The sequence below is a fragment of the Anolis sagrei genome, chromosome 3 (genome assembly GCF_037176765.1).
Source record: "Anolis sagrei isolate rAnoSag1 chromosome 3, rAnoSag1.mat, whole genome shotgun sequence".
NCBI classification, from domain to species: Eukaryota; Metazoa; Chordata; class Lepidosauria; order Squamata; family Dactyloidae; genus Anolis; species Anolis sagrei.
This window is the reverse complement of record NC_090023.1, coordinates 25,734,739-25,753,249: the sequence shown is the minus strand read 5'-3', so window position 1 is coordinate 25,753,249 and position 18,511 is coordinate 25,734,739. Positions and strand designations below refer to the sequence as shown.

Sequence of the window (18,511 nt, the reverse complement as noted above, 5' to 3'; positions counted from 1 at the left end):
CAAACAATTATGGATCTGGACCAAACTTGGCACAAATACTTGATATACCCACATGTGAACACTGGTGGAGTTTGGGGAAAATAGACCTTGTCATTTGGAAGTTGTCATTGATGGGATTTATAGTTCACCTACAATCAAAGAGCATTCTGAACCTCACCAATTATAGAATTGGGCCAAACTTTCCACACAGAACCCCCATGACCAATAGAAAATATTGGAGGGATTTGAGATGAATTGACAGTGATTTGGATAGATGTAGTTCAGTAACATCGGGAGAACACTATGAACCCAAACAACTATGCCAAAGGGATTCCTAAGACCATCAGAAATATGTGTTTTCTGATGGTCTTTGGTGATCCCCTTCAAACCCCCTCATGATCTCCCCCCAGGGGTCCTGACCACCAGGTTGAGAAACATTGTTCTTTCATGCAATTCTATGACATGCTTCTGCTGATATTTATACTAGAATTACTCTGGAAGACTTAACACATTGCTAGAAAGGATACTTCTCTAGGAATTTTCTAACCCAGCCCGCCCCCCCTCCAGGATGAAGTCATTCATTTCATTAGAGTTTGCTATTATCCATAGTTCCTGTTTCCATGATAAGTTCAGAAATGCCTTGGACTCGGGCATCGTACGGTATACTGGTATAGCCCTGGACCACAGAAAATATCTTGAAGAAGCTGTTAACTTCTAAACACATAAGAAAAACTCAAATGTATTGGAACATCTCTATGAAGCCATATGTTGGAGCCATCCGGAATTTGGCTGTTAGTTTTTATTCCTGTACGATACAAACCATTTATCTGCTTCCAAAGAGACTGTAGCAGTTCTGAATTAGTGCCTAGGTACAGTGAGATGTCACAAGTGGTCACACCAACAAAGTTCAGTTTAGACAAAATATGTATGGTTTTAATTTGTAGGCAATATAAACTTTTGGGAACTGAGAATTCAACCTTTTCTGGATGGATCTGGTGTGCAATTTGGGAATGCTCCTGGATCTGATGTGTTCCCAGGTTGCCTGCCTTTGTGAGATGCTTTCTATAGATGGCAGAATGATTTGTACTTTCATCATCTCAAGCTTAGATAACTTTGATATGTTCTAAGTGGTGCTGCACTTGACATACATTTCGAAACCAAGTGTGGTGCAAAATCCATGCAGATTGTTAGTTCACAGTTGTAATGTTAAATCATTAAGAAAATTACACGTGTTGGTTGTTAATGTTAAAATTAAACATGTTGGCTATTATTATTAAAATGTTAAGGGATTTTTAAAAGAAATTATTTTTTTAATCATTATTACATAATATTTGAAAACTAATTACATTATTTTTAAAAACTAAAACCTAATCAACATATTACTCCCACAAGTAACATAATGCGAAACATAAATTGCTATTCTATAAATTTCACATGGTTGACATAAAAATTGATTTTGATCATTTTAATGAATCAAGGACAGTGAATTATTTTCTAACAAATTATTCAAAGGCTTTTCAACAGTCTTGAAACAGCTATAATAGCTTTCAGTTTGTTTCCAAGATCAACTCTTTTCTATAAAGCTCAGAATGGCTTAAGACCAAGATCGATGAAGGGCTGCATCCCTCCTATGAATTGCTAGGACATTTTGATTAGACAACTATTACAGATAGGAGAGATAACCGACAAAGCATCTGACAAAGACAGATAAAGCTGACCACATAACAATCGGGGAGATCAGATCAACACCCAAGCCACTACACCATGCTGGTTCTCACATATTGATGAAAGGATGGTCAGTTCTTGGGAGGAAAATGCTTCTGGTTTAGTCGCAGCAGAAGAACTTTGCATCATTAAAGGTTGTGTCATCATCATCCCCTTGGGGATCCTCCACCTTTGTCTGGATTCCACAGATGGAGCCTTGAGAGCAGCGAGGGCTCCATGGGCCAAACTGACCCCAGGGTCCTCCGTTCCCGATGAGTGCAGTACCACTTTCACAGGTGAACTGGATGTTATTTGCTGCTGTATCATCACCTCTTCCTTTGATTCCTTCCACTTGCATAGAGTAAGAGACCAGATTGCTTTGGGGGCAATATTGAATCCCGGTCCAAACTCCCCACCTGCCAAGGAAAACAAATGAATTCTAAACAAACAAATCTAAGTTTTAAATGGTTTAGAGCAGTGTTTCCTAACCTGTGGACCACAGACCACCTGTGAGCCACGAGGATGAAAATGTGCTCCTTCCATTTTATTTTATTTTATTATTATTTTATTTTATTTTATTTTATTTTATTTATTTCTGCTCCTGTAATAAGAAATTCAATGTGCAGATCTGATAAATGTGAATTTAATATGATGTGTGGGAATGAACGGAAGAATGGAAGATGAATGTATGGATGGAGCTAATAATTTTGGAAACACCAATATAAAAATAAGGTTTGCAATGACTAACTACCTGCTTGCTGGACTGTAATTAAAAATTGCTAATGAGAAATAAAAAATAAACTCTGATAAGAATTGGGACAGCGATACAAGAAATATTTACAATGTTTAGAAGGAAGTCAACACAAGCCTTGTGTTTGTCAACACCAATCAAGAAGAATCAACATCTGGTCAGGAAACTGAAATGGATCCAGGATGGAAGAAGTCTATCATTAATTTACAACTTTGGGATTACATCAGCAGAATATTCCTATAAAAGACTCAATATTCCTATAAAAGACTCATTCTAATAATGCTCAAAGTGTGGCAGACCTGAGAAGTCTGTTCTATCCGCTATGCTCTGCTCCATGGGAAGGAGAGAGATAGTGTACCTATGGAGAGTGACAGATTTGCATGGGATCAGTCGGGCCACTTTGGGGCTTCTTTCTGAAGGGAAGAGGAAGAAGTGTGCTTTTGGAGTCTTAGATTTTGTGCAGGGAGTCAGGTTCTGCTGTATGGAAAACTGAGATCTGGTCCTTGGCATTGTGCTTAGGGAAGAAGTTTTGGCATTTTAATGTTATGGAAGTTTTGGACCTATACGTTGGCAGGCTGCAGGGAAGCAGGGTCTGGCCTAACAGGTGCTTCTCCAAGGAGGTAGAAAATGAAATGGTAATATTTGAATGCCTGAGGATGAATGTGTGTACATGTGGTGTGAATGTTGAGTGAAAATGTAATTCCCCTTTGTTTGTTTGTTCCATCTATATGTCTCTGTGTCCAATGTCATTCTTTGTCTAAACATTTTTCTGTAATCTGATATACCCTCTAACACTGGAAATTGCAATAAAAAGTACCTATGCTTTAAAGTCACTGAGAAGTCATTCATGACACTCCTTTTGCCTGCCATTCCTTCCGTGTCGCTGACCGTAACATATGTTCTCTATCAGAAACTAAAGCTGATGTAGTTTATCCAATGCCATTCCTTCCGTGTCACTGACCGTAACATATGTTCTCTATCAGAAACTAAAGCTGATGTAGTTTATCCAATGCCATTCCTTCCGTGTCACTGACCGTAACATATGTTCTCTATCAGGAACTAAAGCTGATGTGGTTTATCCAATGCAATTTTCTGAATCAGCACCCCAAACCAAATCTAAAGTTGACCAAAAACCGATTTGTAACCCATTTGGGTTACTAATGTTAGAGAGTGGTCCCTGGCCAAAAGGGTCCCTGGTCAAGTAGTCACTGGTCAAAGTGGTCCCTAGTAAAAAAAAGGTTGGGAACCACTGGTATAGAGCCTCAATACTTGAAAGAAGGCTGGACTGCATCAGCACTGGGGTTTATTCTCTTTTAGGATCACCAGTTCAGGGTCATTCAAGGCCCCAAAGATCCTGTTCCAAGCCTGAGACAAAGGGAAGGCTTTTGTGAATGTACTAAGTGTTGGTTGCAGCCTATCATTCAAATGCATACAGAAATAATATCTTCACCTACTTGGAAATTAAGACAGTAATCTTATCTCAAATGTCTGTTACCGGAGCAAAGTATAAGTTACTTACACAGCTGAGATCACATTCCAACAATATTTGGAGGGCTTTATGTTTCCCTACCCTGACTTACAATTTCAAATTGAAATTGTATATGTTTATATCTCTTTTTAATTATTTATGCTATTAATCTAGAAGTATTTTACTCATATTGCAAGCCATCTAAAGATACCATAATACAAAATACATACAGAAGTGTTTTTATAAATAACAAGTAATCGTACTGACTTCATTACATGGGTCAGTACTTTACTTGTATCTTTTCATTGTTCCTTGCTTTTGACGTCTGGAATGGGTTCTTTCAGGGCCAAAAGATGGGCAAAAACCCTTTGTCTTTTTCCCACATTGCCTTTTCTTTGGTCCTTTTCCTCTGAGTACAAAATAAGACCAGCCATATACATTTTTCTGCCTGAGTCAAATTATCCCATGACAAAATATCTTGTAAGCAGTTTCTTGTTCCCTGACAGTAAACATGTTGCAATACATTAGGTGTCTCACAATTTCTACCCTTTCATGGCATTCCAGATTGGCATTATTTATACACTTTCACAGCTTGTGTTTTCTTCTTTATTAATATCCCCCCCCCCCCCCCCAGACTGACTGCATTATGATAAGGTTTGGTCACCTGTCTCTTTGTTTTCTCTGTGTATTTGAAATACTGGAAGGTATGAAATAAATAACTTTTGCCTTGTCTTTCTGATCCTCACCTTCCAAACAATAATGCCAAAGAAGAAGAGGAAGTGAAGCATAGGCAAACAAAGTGATAAATACTCACGCTCCGACTTTAGACTCTATTATTGATCCATCAGAACAATATAGGCGTACTCCATTCAAGGCTGTGTCATCCCCTCTACCTTGATTGGGTTCCACCTGGTGGAGAAAAACAGAGACTTTTGTAAAACTGGATAAATCTAGAACTGCCACACTGCATATTCTTCCACGAGTAAAGGAAACTGTGTGGAATTGAAACCAAAGACAGTTCTACACAGACTCTGTACTCCAGTTTAGAAGAGGATAAACATTATTTTAAACTGCATCAATCAAAGTGTCGAGATTGAAGGAAGTCATAGTCCTACTCTATTCAGCTTTGGCCAGATGACATCTGGAATACTGTGTCCACCGATGCACCGATACACTAATGCACTGGAGACAATCAAACCCTATCAGGAACAGATGAGGGAGCTGGGTATATTTAGCTTAGGGAAAAGAAGGCCCAGAGGAGACACGCTAGCCATGTTTCAATATTTGAAAGGATGTCACATTGAGGAGGGGGCAAGATTGTTCTCTGCTGCTCTGGGGACTAGGACATGGAGCAATGGACTCAAATTGCAGGAAAAAATGGAAGCCACCTAAACTTTAGGAAAAAACTTCCCAATCACAAGAGCTGTTTGACAAAGGAATATGCTGCCTTGCAGGGTGATGGAGTCTCCTTCTCTGGAGGTTTTTAAGCAGAGGCTAGATGGCCTCTGCCTGGAGTGCTTTGATTGTGTTTTCTTGCATGACAAGGGGCTGGATTGAATGACCTTTGTACTTTCCTCCAACCCTTTGATTCTATGAACTGGCCTCATTGTGCATCGACATCTCAGGAACTGGATGGAGGATGGGATGAAGTGAGAACTGTACTTAGGAACTGCAGTGAATGAAAATCACACCTAGGAACTGCACCTAGGGACCATGGCCACCAGAAAATACAGGCAGTTTTCTTAACCAGTTCACTGAGTTACATCAATGCATGGCAGACAATCAAAGTATATCCAGTTTTGAGCCCTGCATAGGTTACACTCTGATCAGATGCAGTTCATTATTTGACTTCTTTGGGACTTTCTGGTGATGTTTTTTTAATGTACTGTTTTTGATTTATTGCATGCTTCAGCATGCATTGGAGATGTAGGTTTTCTAAGCAGAGATACCAAAAAACAAAACAAAACAAAAAGAAAAGCCCACATATACACACAAACACACACACAGTGGCTCACTGTACCTTTCCTACCCCAACACAATTTTGTTAAAAGCAACACCTTCTGTTTCACAGTTGCATGGGCTTTCTCAGTACCTAATGTGATATCTGTGACATTAGATTAAACTTTCCTAACCTGGTGCTCTCCATATCTCTGGGACTACAACATTCATGATGCATGATTGACCATCATGTTGGCTAGGGTGATTGAGATTGCATTCTAAATTACCTGGAGGCAGCATTACAGTGTCTGAAAAAGAAAAGGAACTTACCTTCAGTGAGAAACCTTTGGCATAGCCTTGGGGGCAAAAATGAATGTCTCCCCATATACCCCAAGGACCTCCATTTGGCACCACAATAACAGAATTATAGGCTCGGGCATCTGCATCCCAGAGGCAATAGGAAAGGATCAGGCAGAGCAGAGTGCTGATGGAGAGGTCCATTGCACAAAATACTTTCAAGTCTAGATGGAGAAAGCTAACTGAAAAGCAACAGCATTGAGAATTTATAGCCCAGGTATTTCAGCTGACTCACATATGCAAACTAGGAAATTCTTTTTTAAAAAAAGAATGTGAAATACAGGAATTCCTAGGGCCATGCTCTAAGGGAGAATTGCTACAATGAGATATTCAGTTTTCCAAATGATGGAGCAAGAATCTTTATGCTAGGTTAGAAGTTAAGTTGGGTAATAAACCAATGACACGAATTACCACAATATAAGTGATGCATGGGGTGAAACAGGAACCAAGCAAATAATGGGTAAAAAGGGAAACTCCAAATTTTGTCAGAAATCCTTGCATGAATCCTCACAAACCACCTTCTACCTGTTTCAGAAGAAATCCTACCTGTCGTAAGACATTTGAGCTGCTTTTCAAGCATGGAGAGGCATGGAGTCCATCACATAATGTGTAAGCACTTCCGGCCATCATGCATAGCTCCCTGCCCTTGAAATGTATTTATTATTATTTATTTATTTGCGGTATTTGTATACCGCCCTTCTCAACCCTGAAGGGGATTCAGAGCAATTCACAGTGTTGGGAACAATTCAATACCTTTGATAAAAAACAGTATAAAACATCAAAATTGACCCTCCCCTGATAAAACAGAAAACTCTGAACCCAGAAAACAATCTAATTCATGTCAATACCCTTTCAACCTCATGTCTGTGTTGTCAAAGGCTTTCATGGCTGGAATCACGGGGTTGCTGTAAATTTTTCGGGCTGTATGACCATGTTCCAGAAGCATTCTCTCCTGACATTTCACCTGCCTCTATGGCAGGCATCCTCAGAGGTTGTGAGGTCAACAGATGCCTGCCATAGATGCAGGTGAAATACTAGGAGAGAATGCTTCTGGAACATGGCCATAAGCCCGAAAAACCTACAGCAACCCAAACTCATGTCTAGTTTGACCATTAGTTGAGATGAGGAGGTAACCTGCTGATCTATCTTAAAACTATGCCACGTAGTACTCAGGAAGAAGAAATTTTATGATAGACAGGCTGGAGTGGGAGACTAGGCACAGGAGAAACAGGCAGGAAAGAGCTGGTTGGAGTGGAGAGAATGAAAAATGTGCATGCACACACATAAAGAACAAGACAAGAAAGAAACAGAAGAAGAGATAAACAGTCGAGTTGATTGTAGATGGGTATATGAGCCCTTTAAACACTTCCCAGATATTTTAATTTGTGTGTTTTTCTCCAAAACCAAACAGACAATATAATAATAATTTATGTGTGTTCGAGGCCAATATTCTAAGAGCGCCTGCAGTAAAAGCCCTCCGAGGTTTAATTTTGGATCAGATCCATCTGGACTGCTAAATCCAGCATCTTTTGCAGAGACCCAAGCTGCAAAGCAGTCACTCTCATCTAAAGTAATTGTTAACATCCCTGTTTTTAAGTCTACTGAAAACCAATTTGGCACATAGACCATTTTGAACCTTTTCTTAATTTCTTCTTCAAAGTCCTTCCCAACCTTCCCAACGAGATCGGGCGTGTTCAGAGTGATATGACCGAAGGCGAAAGTCCAGCTTCTCAAGGTCTTCTACTTTACATGCCTTCAACACATCCCAGTATGACACATTGTTGTTCGTGTCTTTGGTTAATATGTGTCTTTTGTCATTGAGAATGTGGCACTGAATAATACTAGCACCCCCTTTAATCACTTGGTCCGGCTGCGTGCAAAGGGGTGTGATAGAATTGCTACAGTCATTGTCATAGTCACCTGAAGCTCTGAAGTTGTGAACTCCCTTCAAAGTCCATTTATTCACAGAAGACTTAGTTGTTGCAACCCAAAGAGCTGGAGGAGGATCCACTGATCGATCTAACTACATCTTAAGAACTGGTGCCTTTTCTTCACAAATCAGCACTTGGATATCTGGGTTGCGTAAATCTGTACAATATATCTTTCTGTCTCTTCCACCTGAATAAACGTGAGTGAAGGCTTCATTGACTTGCAGTGCCCATACACCTTCATCATGGACTCTGTACATAGCTATGCACCTTTGCTGACCAAGCGACCAGAGTCTGATAGTGCCATCAGAGCTGCCAGAAAGACACTGAGTGCCATCTCTGTTCAAGAGCAAAGCTTTAACGTTGTCAGTGTGTCCCTTCAGTTTCATAAGCTTTGCACAAGTTCTTGGATCCCAAACTCTTAAAACCTTTTCAGTGGACCCTGATACAATTACTGTTCCCATCTGATTCATGGCAAGACTGTAGATAGAATCTTTGTTTCCACTGAGGGAAGAAGTTGTGACAGTGTTATTTGAGGCAGTCAGTGCTGTTAATGTATTTACATCCCAGAGGAATATCTGTCTGTCCAACCCAGCTGATACTACTAATTCTTTATCTTTGCATATGCTAAGGCTTTCACATAATCCTTATGGGTCCTTAGCGTCGACATGCAAAATCCTTTATGCGCATTCCATACTTTAACAGTAGTGTCAGATGAAGCAGATATTAAGGTTTTGCCATTACAACAGAGTACAATGTCATTCACCCAGTCTGTATGATGTTCCATAGAAACTATATAGGGGGTTTGCTTGTGCTGGTTGACACTCCATATCCTGATGATGGAGTCTCGGTCTGCTGTAAAAAGTCTATTTAATGCTGGGTCCAGCTGCAGTGCGTTTACTCCATTCCGATTATACATCTCCACCTCATCTCTAATTACATAGGAGACCTGTACTTTCCGCCGCCCGGCTGTGTTCTGTCTGTGATGGGCCACCATCTTGCATGTTGACACTCTGTTATCATGTCTGGGTGGGGGGGGGGGGAGGCATCCGCCGGCCCGGAAGGCCCGCCCCAGGTTTGTCTGGCTCTGCCTGTCAATAGCTTCCCTTCTGTTCCTCCAACAGACAATATAACCTTTTGAGAACTGAGATTTCAATATTTTTCTGGTTAGAACTGGTGTACAACCTGAGAGTGCTCCTAGATCTGATGTGCTCCCTAATTAATATGTGGTCAGCTTTGTCTTCCTTCAGTTCTTTCTACTGAAGGCAGAGTAATTTTTCTTTTAATAATGAACAATGAGTTTCTTATGTACTTGAATTATAGCTAGTGGTTGCACTTGCAGGCCCATGCCTGGCATACCCAGTAATTAGACAACCAGTTGTGTCTTTTGTAGAGGTTGCTTTATTGGTTCACTGGGCTGTAAAGCCTGAAGGCACAGAGGCAAATTGAGAGCCCCTAACTTCAGAGCATTATAGCTTATATGCTTTTTAAAATCTTCATCATGGGCAATCACTCATGGCTGAGTATGCATTCCAAGGGTAGAGTCTTGGTGGTGAAGACTTGGTGGTGACTGTAAAGCCCTATTATGGACCCACCTGGTCCTTCACATTGAGGACATGATTTTCCAGATGGAATGCAGTCACAATTGGCTTGATGGGCCTTCCTCTTGGCATGTTTCTTCCTTTCAACCTGTATTTGTGCCCCTTCAAAATCCATAGCACTACTGGTAACAGTTGACCTTCAGTTACAATGCTCAAGTGCCAAGGCTTCAAGTTCTGGGTTATATGGTTGTGTGGAAGGACCCTGAGTCACTAGAGAGAAAAGAAAACCATGTGAACTAGCCTGTGAAAATCATCAAAAAACAGCAAAGCAAGGGAAAGTTGGCATAGTTTAAATTATTTATTTTCAGAGATGTGACCAATTATTGTTTGGCAAAATTAAAGCATTTTGTAAAAAAAAAACATATCAAAATGTAGGAAGAACTGGGCAAATCAACAGGGCACCACTTCCTATATTTGCAACATAGGAGGCTATCAAACAGCACACAGTCAAATGATATTTCAGTTTCTAATGTCACTCTGAAACTACACTAAAATTGATCTGGATAATTTACAACATCTCAGTGCAACATATTCATTTCAAACATTTTTTGTAAAAGGAAGAGAAATATTTTGGGTCAAGGAAGTTGCACGATACTATCAGGGCAAAGAAAAGGTCAATATTTATCACTTATAACTTTGATTGGATCAGTCCACATACTCAGCAATTTTGAATGACTTTTACAGGAATCTCATACTTGCTTATCAAATTAGCCCCCATTGAAACAGAACGTATTTTAAAGCAAATTCTATCTCTATGTGTTGATTTCCAGAAAGTTTATTTTTTTTTACAAAATCCCTGTTTCCAGGTGTCACAGCTCAAAAACACCTGGGCTATAATCTTTAATCTGGAAATAGTGCAGCCACGTAATATTATTGAAAGTCTCTTTTAAGTCTTCGTGAGATTTCATATTGTTTGAATTATCTATTAGTATGTCTCTGTATGTTGGGCATCTTCGCCAACCCAATAATCTTCTCTGGTGTGCCCCCATTGGTGAGACCCATAATGGGGTCTTATTATAAAAAAATCTTTTCTATTTTTGCCAAATTCTTATTAGAAATGCTCTAACAAAATGGTTCCCAAATTTTTTTCCCCTTAGTTTCTCTATCGTACCATATGTACTCATGCCAGCCCACTCTCAGATCATTACCTTCTAAACTGAGGTGTGACTCTTTATCTAATATCATCCAGTCTTTAATCCACAGGAGAGCACATGCGTCGTGATAAGCTTTTAAATCTGGTAGACCCAAACCTCCTTTCATTTTCTTATCTATTAAGTTGATATAGTTTATTCTTGATCACTTTCCTCCCCAAACAAATTTTAGTAGATCCTTCTTCCATTTTGTGAATAGTACTTGACTTCCAATAATTGGTAAATTCTGTAATAAAAAGATTAATTTTGGCAGAATATTCATTTTTATTAGGGAGATACGGCCAATTAGTGATAACTTTAGAGAAGTCCACTTTTGTAAATCCTTCTGTATCGTTTTCCAAATTATTTTGTAATTATTTTTTTAATAATTGTCCATTTTTGGCCGTTATCCATATTCCTAAATATTTAAATTTCTTTATAATTTTTAATCTTGTTAAATCTTTGATCATGTCTTGTTTCTTCTTCTCTACATTCTTAGTTATAATTCTTGTTTTTACCTTATTCAATTCAGAGATTCCAGTCGACATCTCTTCCAGTCCAATCCCCTCTGCTTCTGAACTCATTGTCGTGGCTGTTGTACGTCCTTGTGCCATTTATTTTTGTTTCCTTTTCTTGGTGTCGATTCTTTTTTATCTGGTCGATCTGATCCTTGCATTAATTTATTGTAAAATGCTTTTGCCTTCTCTTCAGTTGATAGCCAAAATCTTCCTTCATTGTATGTTACCATTATTCCTTCATGCCTCTCCCATCTATATCCTATTTCTCATTTTTTCAGTTCATTCGTCAGAAAATAGTACTTTTTCCTTCTATTTAATGTCATTTGTGGGTATTCTTTAAGGCCTGGAATCTTGTTGCCTTTATAATAAATGGGATTTTTATTACTCTTCCATATCACTTCATCCCTGATTCTCTTCTTAATGAATTGTATTATCACATCCCTTGGGATCTTATGTTTCCTGGCATAAAATGTTGATATCCTGAATATTTGGTCAATGTCTTGTTCAAGTTCATCTTCCTCTATTTCCAATGTTGTAGCAATCAACTTAATTGTAATTGATCTTATGTCTTCCTTCAATTCTTCTTGAATATGTCTTAGTCTTAATTGGTAGTTATTTGTCTTTGTATTAGTTTTTCTTGTTCCAGTTCCATTCTCTCTTTTTGTTTATCCATAATTTTAATCTTCTTTAGAATTGAAGCTTGTACTTCATCTGTTTTTGCTTTGCCCACTTTCAAAACCTCCACCTCTCCCGATAGATGGTTCATCTCTTTTTTCATTTCCCCAAACTCCTCTTTCATTTCTTTGAAATCATCACTTATTTTTTTATAAAAGCCTTCTTGTTTATTCGTCATGCCCTTTCTTAGTATGTCCTGTTTTTTGGAAAGTTTCTTTATTTCTTTCATTAAATTCTCCATGTTTACGCTAGTATCCAGAGAGCCTCTTCTCATCTGTATGCATATTTCTTTTTCCCTAACCGTTTTTCCTTTTGATGTCATTTAATATGGGTAGATGTATATCAAAACTTCTTTATTAACAATTCAATGAAATTAATTTATATAATGGAAAAAAATAAGTAAGATTACATAAAGTATATTATCTACCTAATATTTAATTCTGTTTAATTAAATTATTTTCCAATTCCTCTAATTGAGTGTACTGTTTTTACTATTCTATATAATCTTACAATTGTCTATTTTTGTTTATTTATTAATATTTAATAATTTTAATCACTCAATGTAATTAATACAAATCGTATTTGTAATCTTGTACCTCTATCAATTTTCTTATATAATCTTTTAATTAAATTATTAGTATCTGAATGAGTTAATTAAATGAATTTAATTAATCCTGTATTTCTATGGAGCAATAGGTTTTTTGATATAATTTCCCTAAATCCGTCTGCTTCTCATCCTCGAAATGTTCTTTGCCCTCGTCTGCTTCTCGTCTTTGGCCCCTCTGGTCCTTCTGGTTTCGTCTGCTTCTCGTCCTAGACACTTTATTATTTATACTTATTTTATACCTATTTTATTTTTATTTCTCTTTTTTATCTCTTCTTTTTATCTCTTCTCTGGGGGACATAAGAGAAGCCTCTTCGCAGGACTGCAAGACATCCGGGCATTCCCTGGGCAACATCTTCAAAGACGGCCGATTCTCTCGATCCAGAAGCAACCAGAGATGACTTGCAGCATGCAAACAAGCAAGCAAAACAACCAACTGCCCTTTTCAGGACCAACCATGACAATGATCTCAATCAACATCGAAGGCATGTCAACTGCCAAAGAACAACTGCTCTATGAACTGTGCCGAGATAAGAAATGTGACGTGCTGTGTGTCCAAGAAACACACAGGGATGAACGACAGAAATGACCCAAAGTTCCAGGAATGATCCTAGTAGCAGAAAGATCACATGCGCAGTATGGAAGCGCTGTCTTTGTCAAACCAGGCCTCCAAGTCAGCAGTGCCCACAATACTGAAGAAAACAATATCGAGGTTCTAACAGTAGAGCTTAATAACATCACCATCACCTCTGTGTACAAGCCCCCAAATGAAGAGTTCTGCTTCTCCTCTCCCGAGAACTTTGACAGGCACCAAAGGGCGGTAGTAATTGGGGACTTCAACAGCCATAGCCACGTATGGGGCTATGCTCAAGAGGATAAAAATGGAGAAGCTGTCCTGTCCTGGTCTGAACTGCACAAACTATCACTCATCCATGATAGCAAGCTCCCACCATCCTACAACAGCGGGAGATGGCACCGAGGTTATAACCCAGACCTCTTATTTGTGAGCGACAGCATCGTACAGCAATGCACCAAATCAGTGGGACCACCAATTCCAAACACACAGCACCGACCAATAATATGCCAACTGTTCCCAACTATAAGACCTCAAGAAGTTCGATTTAAACGAAGATTCAACTTCAGAAAGGCAGATTGGACTCAGACATGTTAGATGGCATGATCACATCGGCTGTGCCAATCCCTTAGGAATACGAGCACTTTATTGAAATAGTGAAAACCTGCTCACGGGCCTCTATACCGAGAGGCTGCAGAACCAACTACCTTCAGGGCATTACTCCTGAAACAGCTGCCTTGTTGGAAAACTACTACAGGCTCCACTACGAAGACCCATTTAGTGAGCAAACCCTTCAGGCAGCGCAGAACATTGTGTCCTCCATCTCAGAAGCCAAGAAAGAACAGTGGATAAAGCTGATCACAGAGGTTGACATGGGCAGGAGCAGCCAGAAGGTGTGGAGGCTGCTAAGACAGTTGAGCAACGACCCCTCACAAACTAATACCCATGCCAACATAAAGGCAGATCAGAAAGCACACCAACTCTTGAAAAATGGGAAACCCAACCTTGCCACCAAAGTAGGAAAGAAACCAATAACCAGACAATCAGAGATTGAGAACAACAACCTTCATGAACACTTTACATCTACTGAATTGGACATGGCTCTCAATAAATGTAAAAATGGCAAAGCATCTGACCTGGATGATCTACGGATGGAACAAATCAAGAACTTTGGCCCAAAAGCAAAGCGCTGGCTGCTGGAGCTGATGAACAACTGCACAGCATCCTGTCAGATCCCCAAAATCTGGAGGAAAGCAAGAGTCATCGCCATCTTGAAGCCAGGCAAAGACAGTAATGACCCAAAAAGCTACAGACCAATCTCCCTGTTGTGCCACCTCTACAAAGTCCTGGAGAGTCTTATTTTGCATAGAATTACGGAAAAAATAGACCCATGTCTGATCCCACAGCAAGCTGGCTTCAGGAAAAGCAAAAGCTGCACATCGCAAGTGTTGAACCTGACTCAGCACATAGAAGATGGCTTTGAAAGGCAGCAGATCACAGGAGCTGTCTTCATAGACCTGTCAGCAGGCTATGAAACTGTGAACCACTGCCTCCTCCTGAGAAAAATGTATAATATCACAAAGGACTACCACCTCACCTGCCTCATAGGAAACCTGCTACAAAACAGAAGCTTTTTTGTTGAGTTCCAGGGCCAGAGAAGTAAATGGCGGAAACAGAAGAACGGCCTGCCTCAGGGGAGCGTGCTTGCCCCATCCATGTTCAACATCTACACAAATGACCAGCCACTGCCAGAAGGGACAGAGAGTTTCATTTATGCTGATGATCGTGCCATTACCACTCAAGCAGGGAGCTTTGAGATGGTTGAAAAGAAGCTCTCCGAAGCTCTAGGTGCTCTTACTGCCTGTTAGAGGGAATACCAGTTGATCCCCAACCCATCCAAAACATAGGCATGCGCCTTTCACCTTAAGAACAGGCAAGCATCCCGAGCTCTGAGGATTACCTGGGAAGGGATCCCACTGGAGCATTGCAACACACCCAAATACCTGGGAGTCACTTTGGACCGTGCTCTGACAAGAAGCACTGCCTGAACATCAAGCAAAAAGTGGGCGCTAGAAACAATATCATACGAAAGCTGACCGGCACAATCTGGGGATCACAACCAGACACAGTGAAGACATCTGCCCTTGCGCTATGCTACTCTGCTGCTGAGAATGCATGCCCAATGTGGAACACATCTCACCACAGTAAAACAGTAGATGTGGCTCTTAATGAGACATGCCGCATTATCACAGGGTGTCTGCGCCCCACACCACTGGAGAAATTACACTGCTTAGCCGGTATTGCACCACCTGACATCCGCCGGGAAGTAGTGAAAGGACCAAGGCAGAGACATCTCCAGCTCATCCCCTGTTTGGGTATCAGCCAGCACGTCAACGACTTAAATCAAGACATAGTTTTCTTAGATCTACAGAGACACTCGCTGGAACACCCCAGCAAGCGAGAGTCCAAAAGTGGCAGGCCCAAACCCAGCACCTCAATCCATGGGTGATACCAGATGAGAGACTCCCCCTTGGGCACACAGAAGACTGGGCAACTTGGAAGGCGCTGAACAGACTGCGCTCTGGCACCACGAGGTGCAGAGCCAATCTTAAGAAATGGGGCTACAGGGTGGAATCCTCAGCATGCGAGTGCTGAGAAGAACAAACCACAAACCACCTGCTGCAATGCAACCTGAGCTCCGCCACATGCACAAGGGAGGACCTTCTTGCGGCAACACCAGAGGCACTCCAAGTGGCCAGATACTGGTCAAAGGACATTTAACCAACTACCAAGTTTGCAAAATCTGTGTGTGTGTGTGGTTTTTTTTAATCTGTGTGTTTGTTTTGTTCTGTTAGAATTGTAACACAATGGTATGGTTGCTGATGACACGATAAACAAACAAACAAATAAATAAATAAATCTCTTCTCTGGTCTGTAACATTATTTCTCTATGGTTTCTTCTTCCTACTTCCCCCCCTTAGATGTAACCATCAGCTTCTAAGTCTGCCCTTCTTCTTCTTCCCCCTTTTTATCCTTCCACCTTCTTTAGCATATAAATACTACATTTCCCATCAAACCTCTTCTTTCTTTCTGTTGTGCCCTGTCTCGCCCTTCCGATGTGTCCTTCCTCTTTCAGTGTTATTTATTCTTTGTTTGTAAAGAAGAGCATGCCCAAGACATAACAATGATGGCGCCAAGGTCAGCCGATGGGTTTTTTATTTTTGAAAGTGTGGCGGTTTGGAGATTTTAAGGGCGGTAAGGGCGAGGTTAGGAAGAAATTAGAGTCAATATTTCATATTCAATACAGTCACTACTTTGGTCTCTCTTCGCATTTCTCCCAATATTTATGCCTTTGTATTAATTCACTCTTTGTAACCAATTAATATCCAAGTACTTTTTAAATATCTCTGTAAAGCTCTTTCTTTGACTGTCTTCTTCTTTTCACATTTATATTTATCTTGATTTCTTATTTCTATTTTTGTGCTTATTTGGGGAGCACCCCCTTTTACCTTGAAGTTGGAATTTCTTTTTGGCGGACTTATGACCCGCTTATTCTCTAAAGAGAATTCTTCTTATTTATCTTCTTTCTTCTTGTTTCAAAAATGGGGTGGAGGCGGATTAAACGAGATTTCCCAAGGGGGCTTGCCCCCCTTCAGCTGTCCTTGGGCCCACTTGATCTCCCCTCCTTGAGGGAAGGGGGTTCTTTGGGGTCTTTGAGTTTGCCACAGGGGTTCCCAACACCTTCGCCTTCGATCCGGATGAAGGTGGGGAGCCAAAGCTCAACCTAGCCACTACAATGCAGGTCCTCCCCTGAGAGCTCCCTCTCAGCGAGGCATCCCGTCGCCATTCCCATCGGAAGTCCTCCGCTCGCTTTATTTACTTTACTTCTATACCGCTGTTCTCAGCCTGGGGGCGAGCCCAGCTTTGGCAGCACATATACTAAAATTGGAACGATACAGAGAAGATTAGCATGACCCCTGCGCCCTGTTCTTTATTGGCCTCCAACCACTAAGTTCAAGCAATTCTGCAAAAAACAGTAGTGAACAACATTGAGTTTTCCTGTGAAGATGGAAGTGTACTCACTGGTCATGGAACAGACTGGGGTGAATTTGGCCAAAAGAGTCTTCCTTGTCCCGCTGGCTCCATATGTGGGATCCAAACAAAGGTTGCATTGGACAAAGGAACTTTAGATGACACTGGACTTAATGATGTGAAGTTATCTTGCTGTGATTAAACTATAAATGTGTTACCTCTTAGAACAAGTCATTTTCCAAAAAGTATGGCGACCAGCTTAGTTTTTCCAAGAGCTTGCCAAGAATCTTCTTATTGACTTAGTGCTATCTGGTTCTCAAAACACCATATGAGTCATGATGTGTAGTACTGATAATCAGGACATAGTTATTAACAAGGATGTCTTCAGGCTGATATGGGCGGGATAGAAATAAATAAATAAATGACTGTTTATTGAAATAAAATCTAAAAGGTCTTTCAATCAGTCTTAATGTGCCCTCTGTTAATTTAATCATGGATTGTCTGTACATTTTACAGGTTCTCCATATTCTCCAAACAATACGTTACAGAATGCTTAAATTGGTAAAGGTAAAGGTTTCCCCTTGACATTAATTCTAGTCATGCCCAACTCTGGGGGGCGGTGCTCATCTCCATTTCTAAGTCAAAGAGCTGGCATTGTCGGGACTGCCTTGAATACAATTTTCCTGCTTCTTGGCAGGGGGTTGGACTGGATGGCCCTCTCCACATGGGGAGCTGAAGCTGATAGAAGGAACACATCTCTGCTCTCCTCAGATTCGAACCTCTGACTTGTTGGTCTTTAGTCCTACTGCCACAAGGGGGCTCCTGCCAAATATAGATTCATCGTACATGCAAGCTATTGTCTTAGCCATTATAGAATGTGCTTAAATATTTAGAAATGATCAAGGGACAAAAAACACGCGAATTAATTTTCCTTGTGACAAAGTTTCAAAGTAAGGCCTTCAAAAGTGGTATATCATTTTTAATTAGCTAGTTATAGGAATAACAAATGTTGTCCTGCCATAATAGGAACAGTTGGTGTAGACTGTACTCATCCTGGGGGAAGTTGTTTCTCTCAAAATGTTTCTTAGTATAATATACTCGTTCCTTATAGAGGAATCCAAGCCACAAGACAACCAAGTAAAAACTGATTAGCATGCAATAATATTGTAATGTCAAACCATCTGAAAAGTGATGTCCTCTCCAAAAATGTTAGGATGCACTTTTCAGGGCCTTGGTTCTGGTGCCAGAAATC

The 18,511-nt window shown here is 40.3% G+C and overlaps 1 protein-coding gene and 2 pseudogenes across 1 annotated transcript; 1 reads left to right on the top strand and 2 right to left on the bottom strand.

Annotated features, from left to right (window-relative positions):
* Positions 1-1,784: 1,784 nt before the first annotated feature.
* LOC132770069 (vitelline membrane outer layer protein 1-like) lies at positions 1,785-6,398 on the bottom strand. Its single transcript, XM_060766953.2, has 3 exons — positions 6,171-6,398; positions 4,717-4,811; positions 1,785-2,099 (listed from the first exon to the last, which is right to left on the bottom strand). The coding sequence occupies exons 1-3, from the start codon at positions 6,339-6,341 to the stop codon at positions 1,805-1,807; spliced, it is 561 nt and encodes a 186-aa protein (XP_060622936.2). The 5' UTR covers positions 6,342-6,398; the 3' UTR covers positions 1,785-1,804.
* A 1,453-nt stretch (positions 6,399-7,851) lies between these two features.
* Positions 7,852-9,143, bottom strand: LOC132770070 (WD repeat-containing protein 48 pseudogene; annotated as a pseudogene).
* A 7,998-nt stretch (positions 9,144-17,141) lies between these two features.
* Positions 17,142-17,210, top strand: LOC137096761 (U6 spliceosomal RNA; annotated as a pseudogene).
* The last annotated feature ends 1,301 nt before the right edge of the window (positions 17,211-18,511 follow it).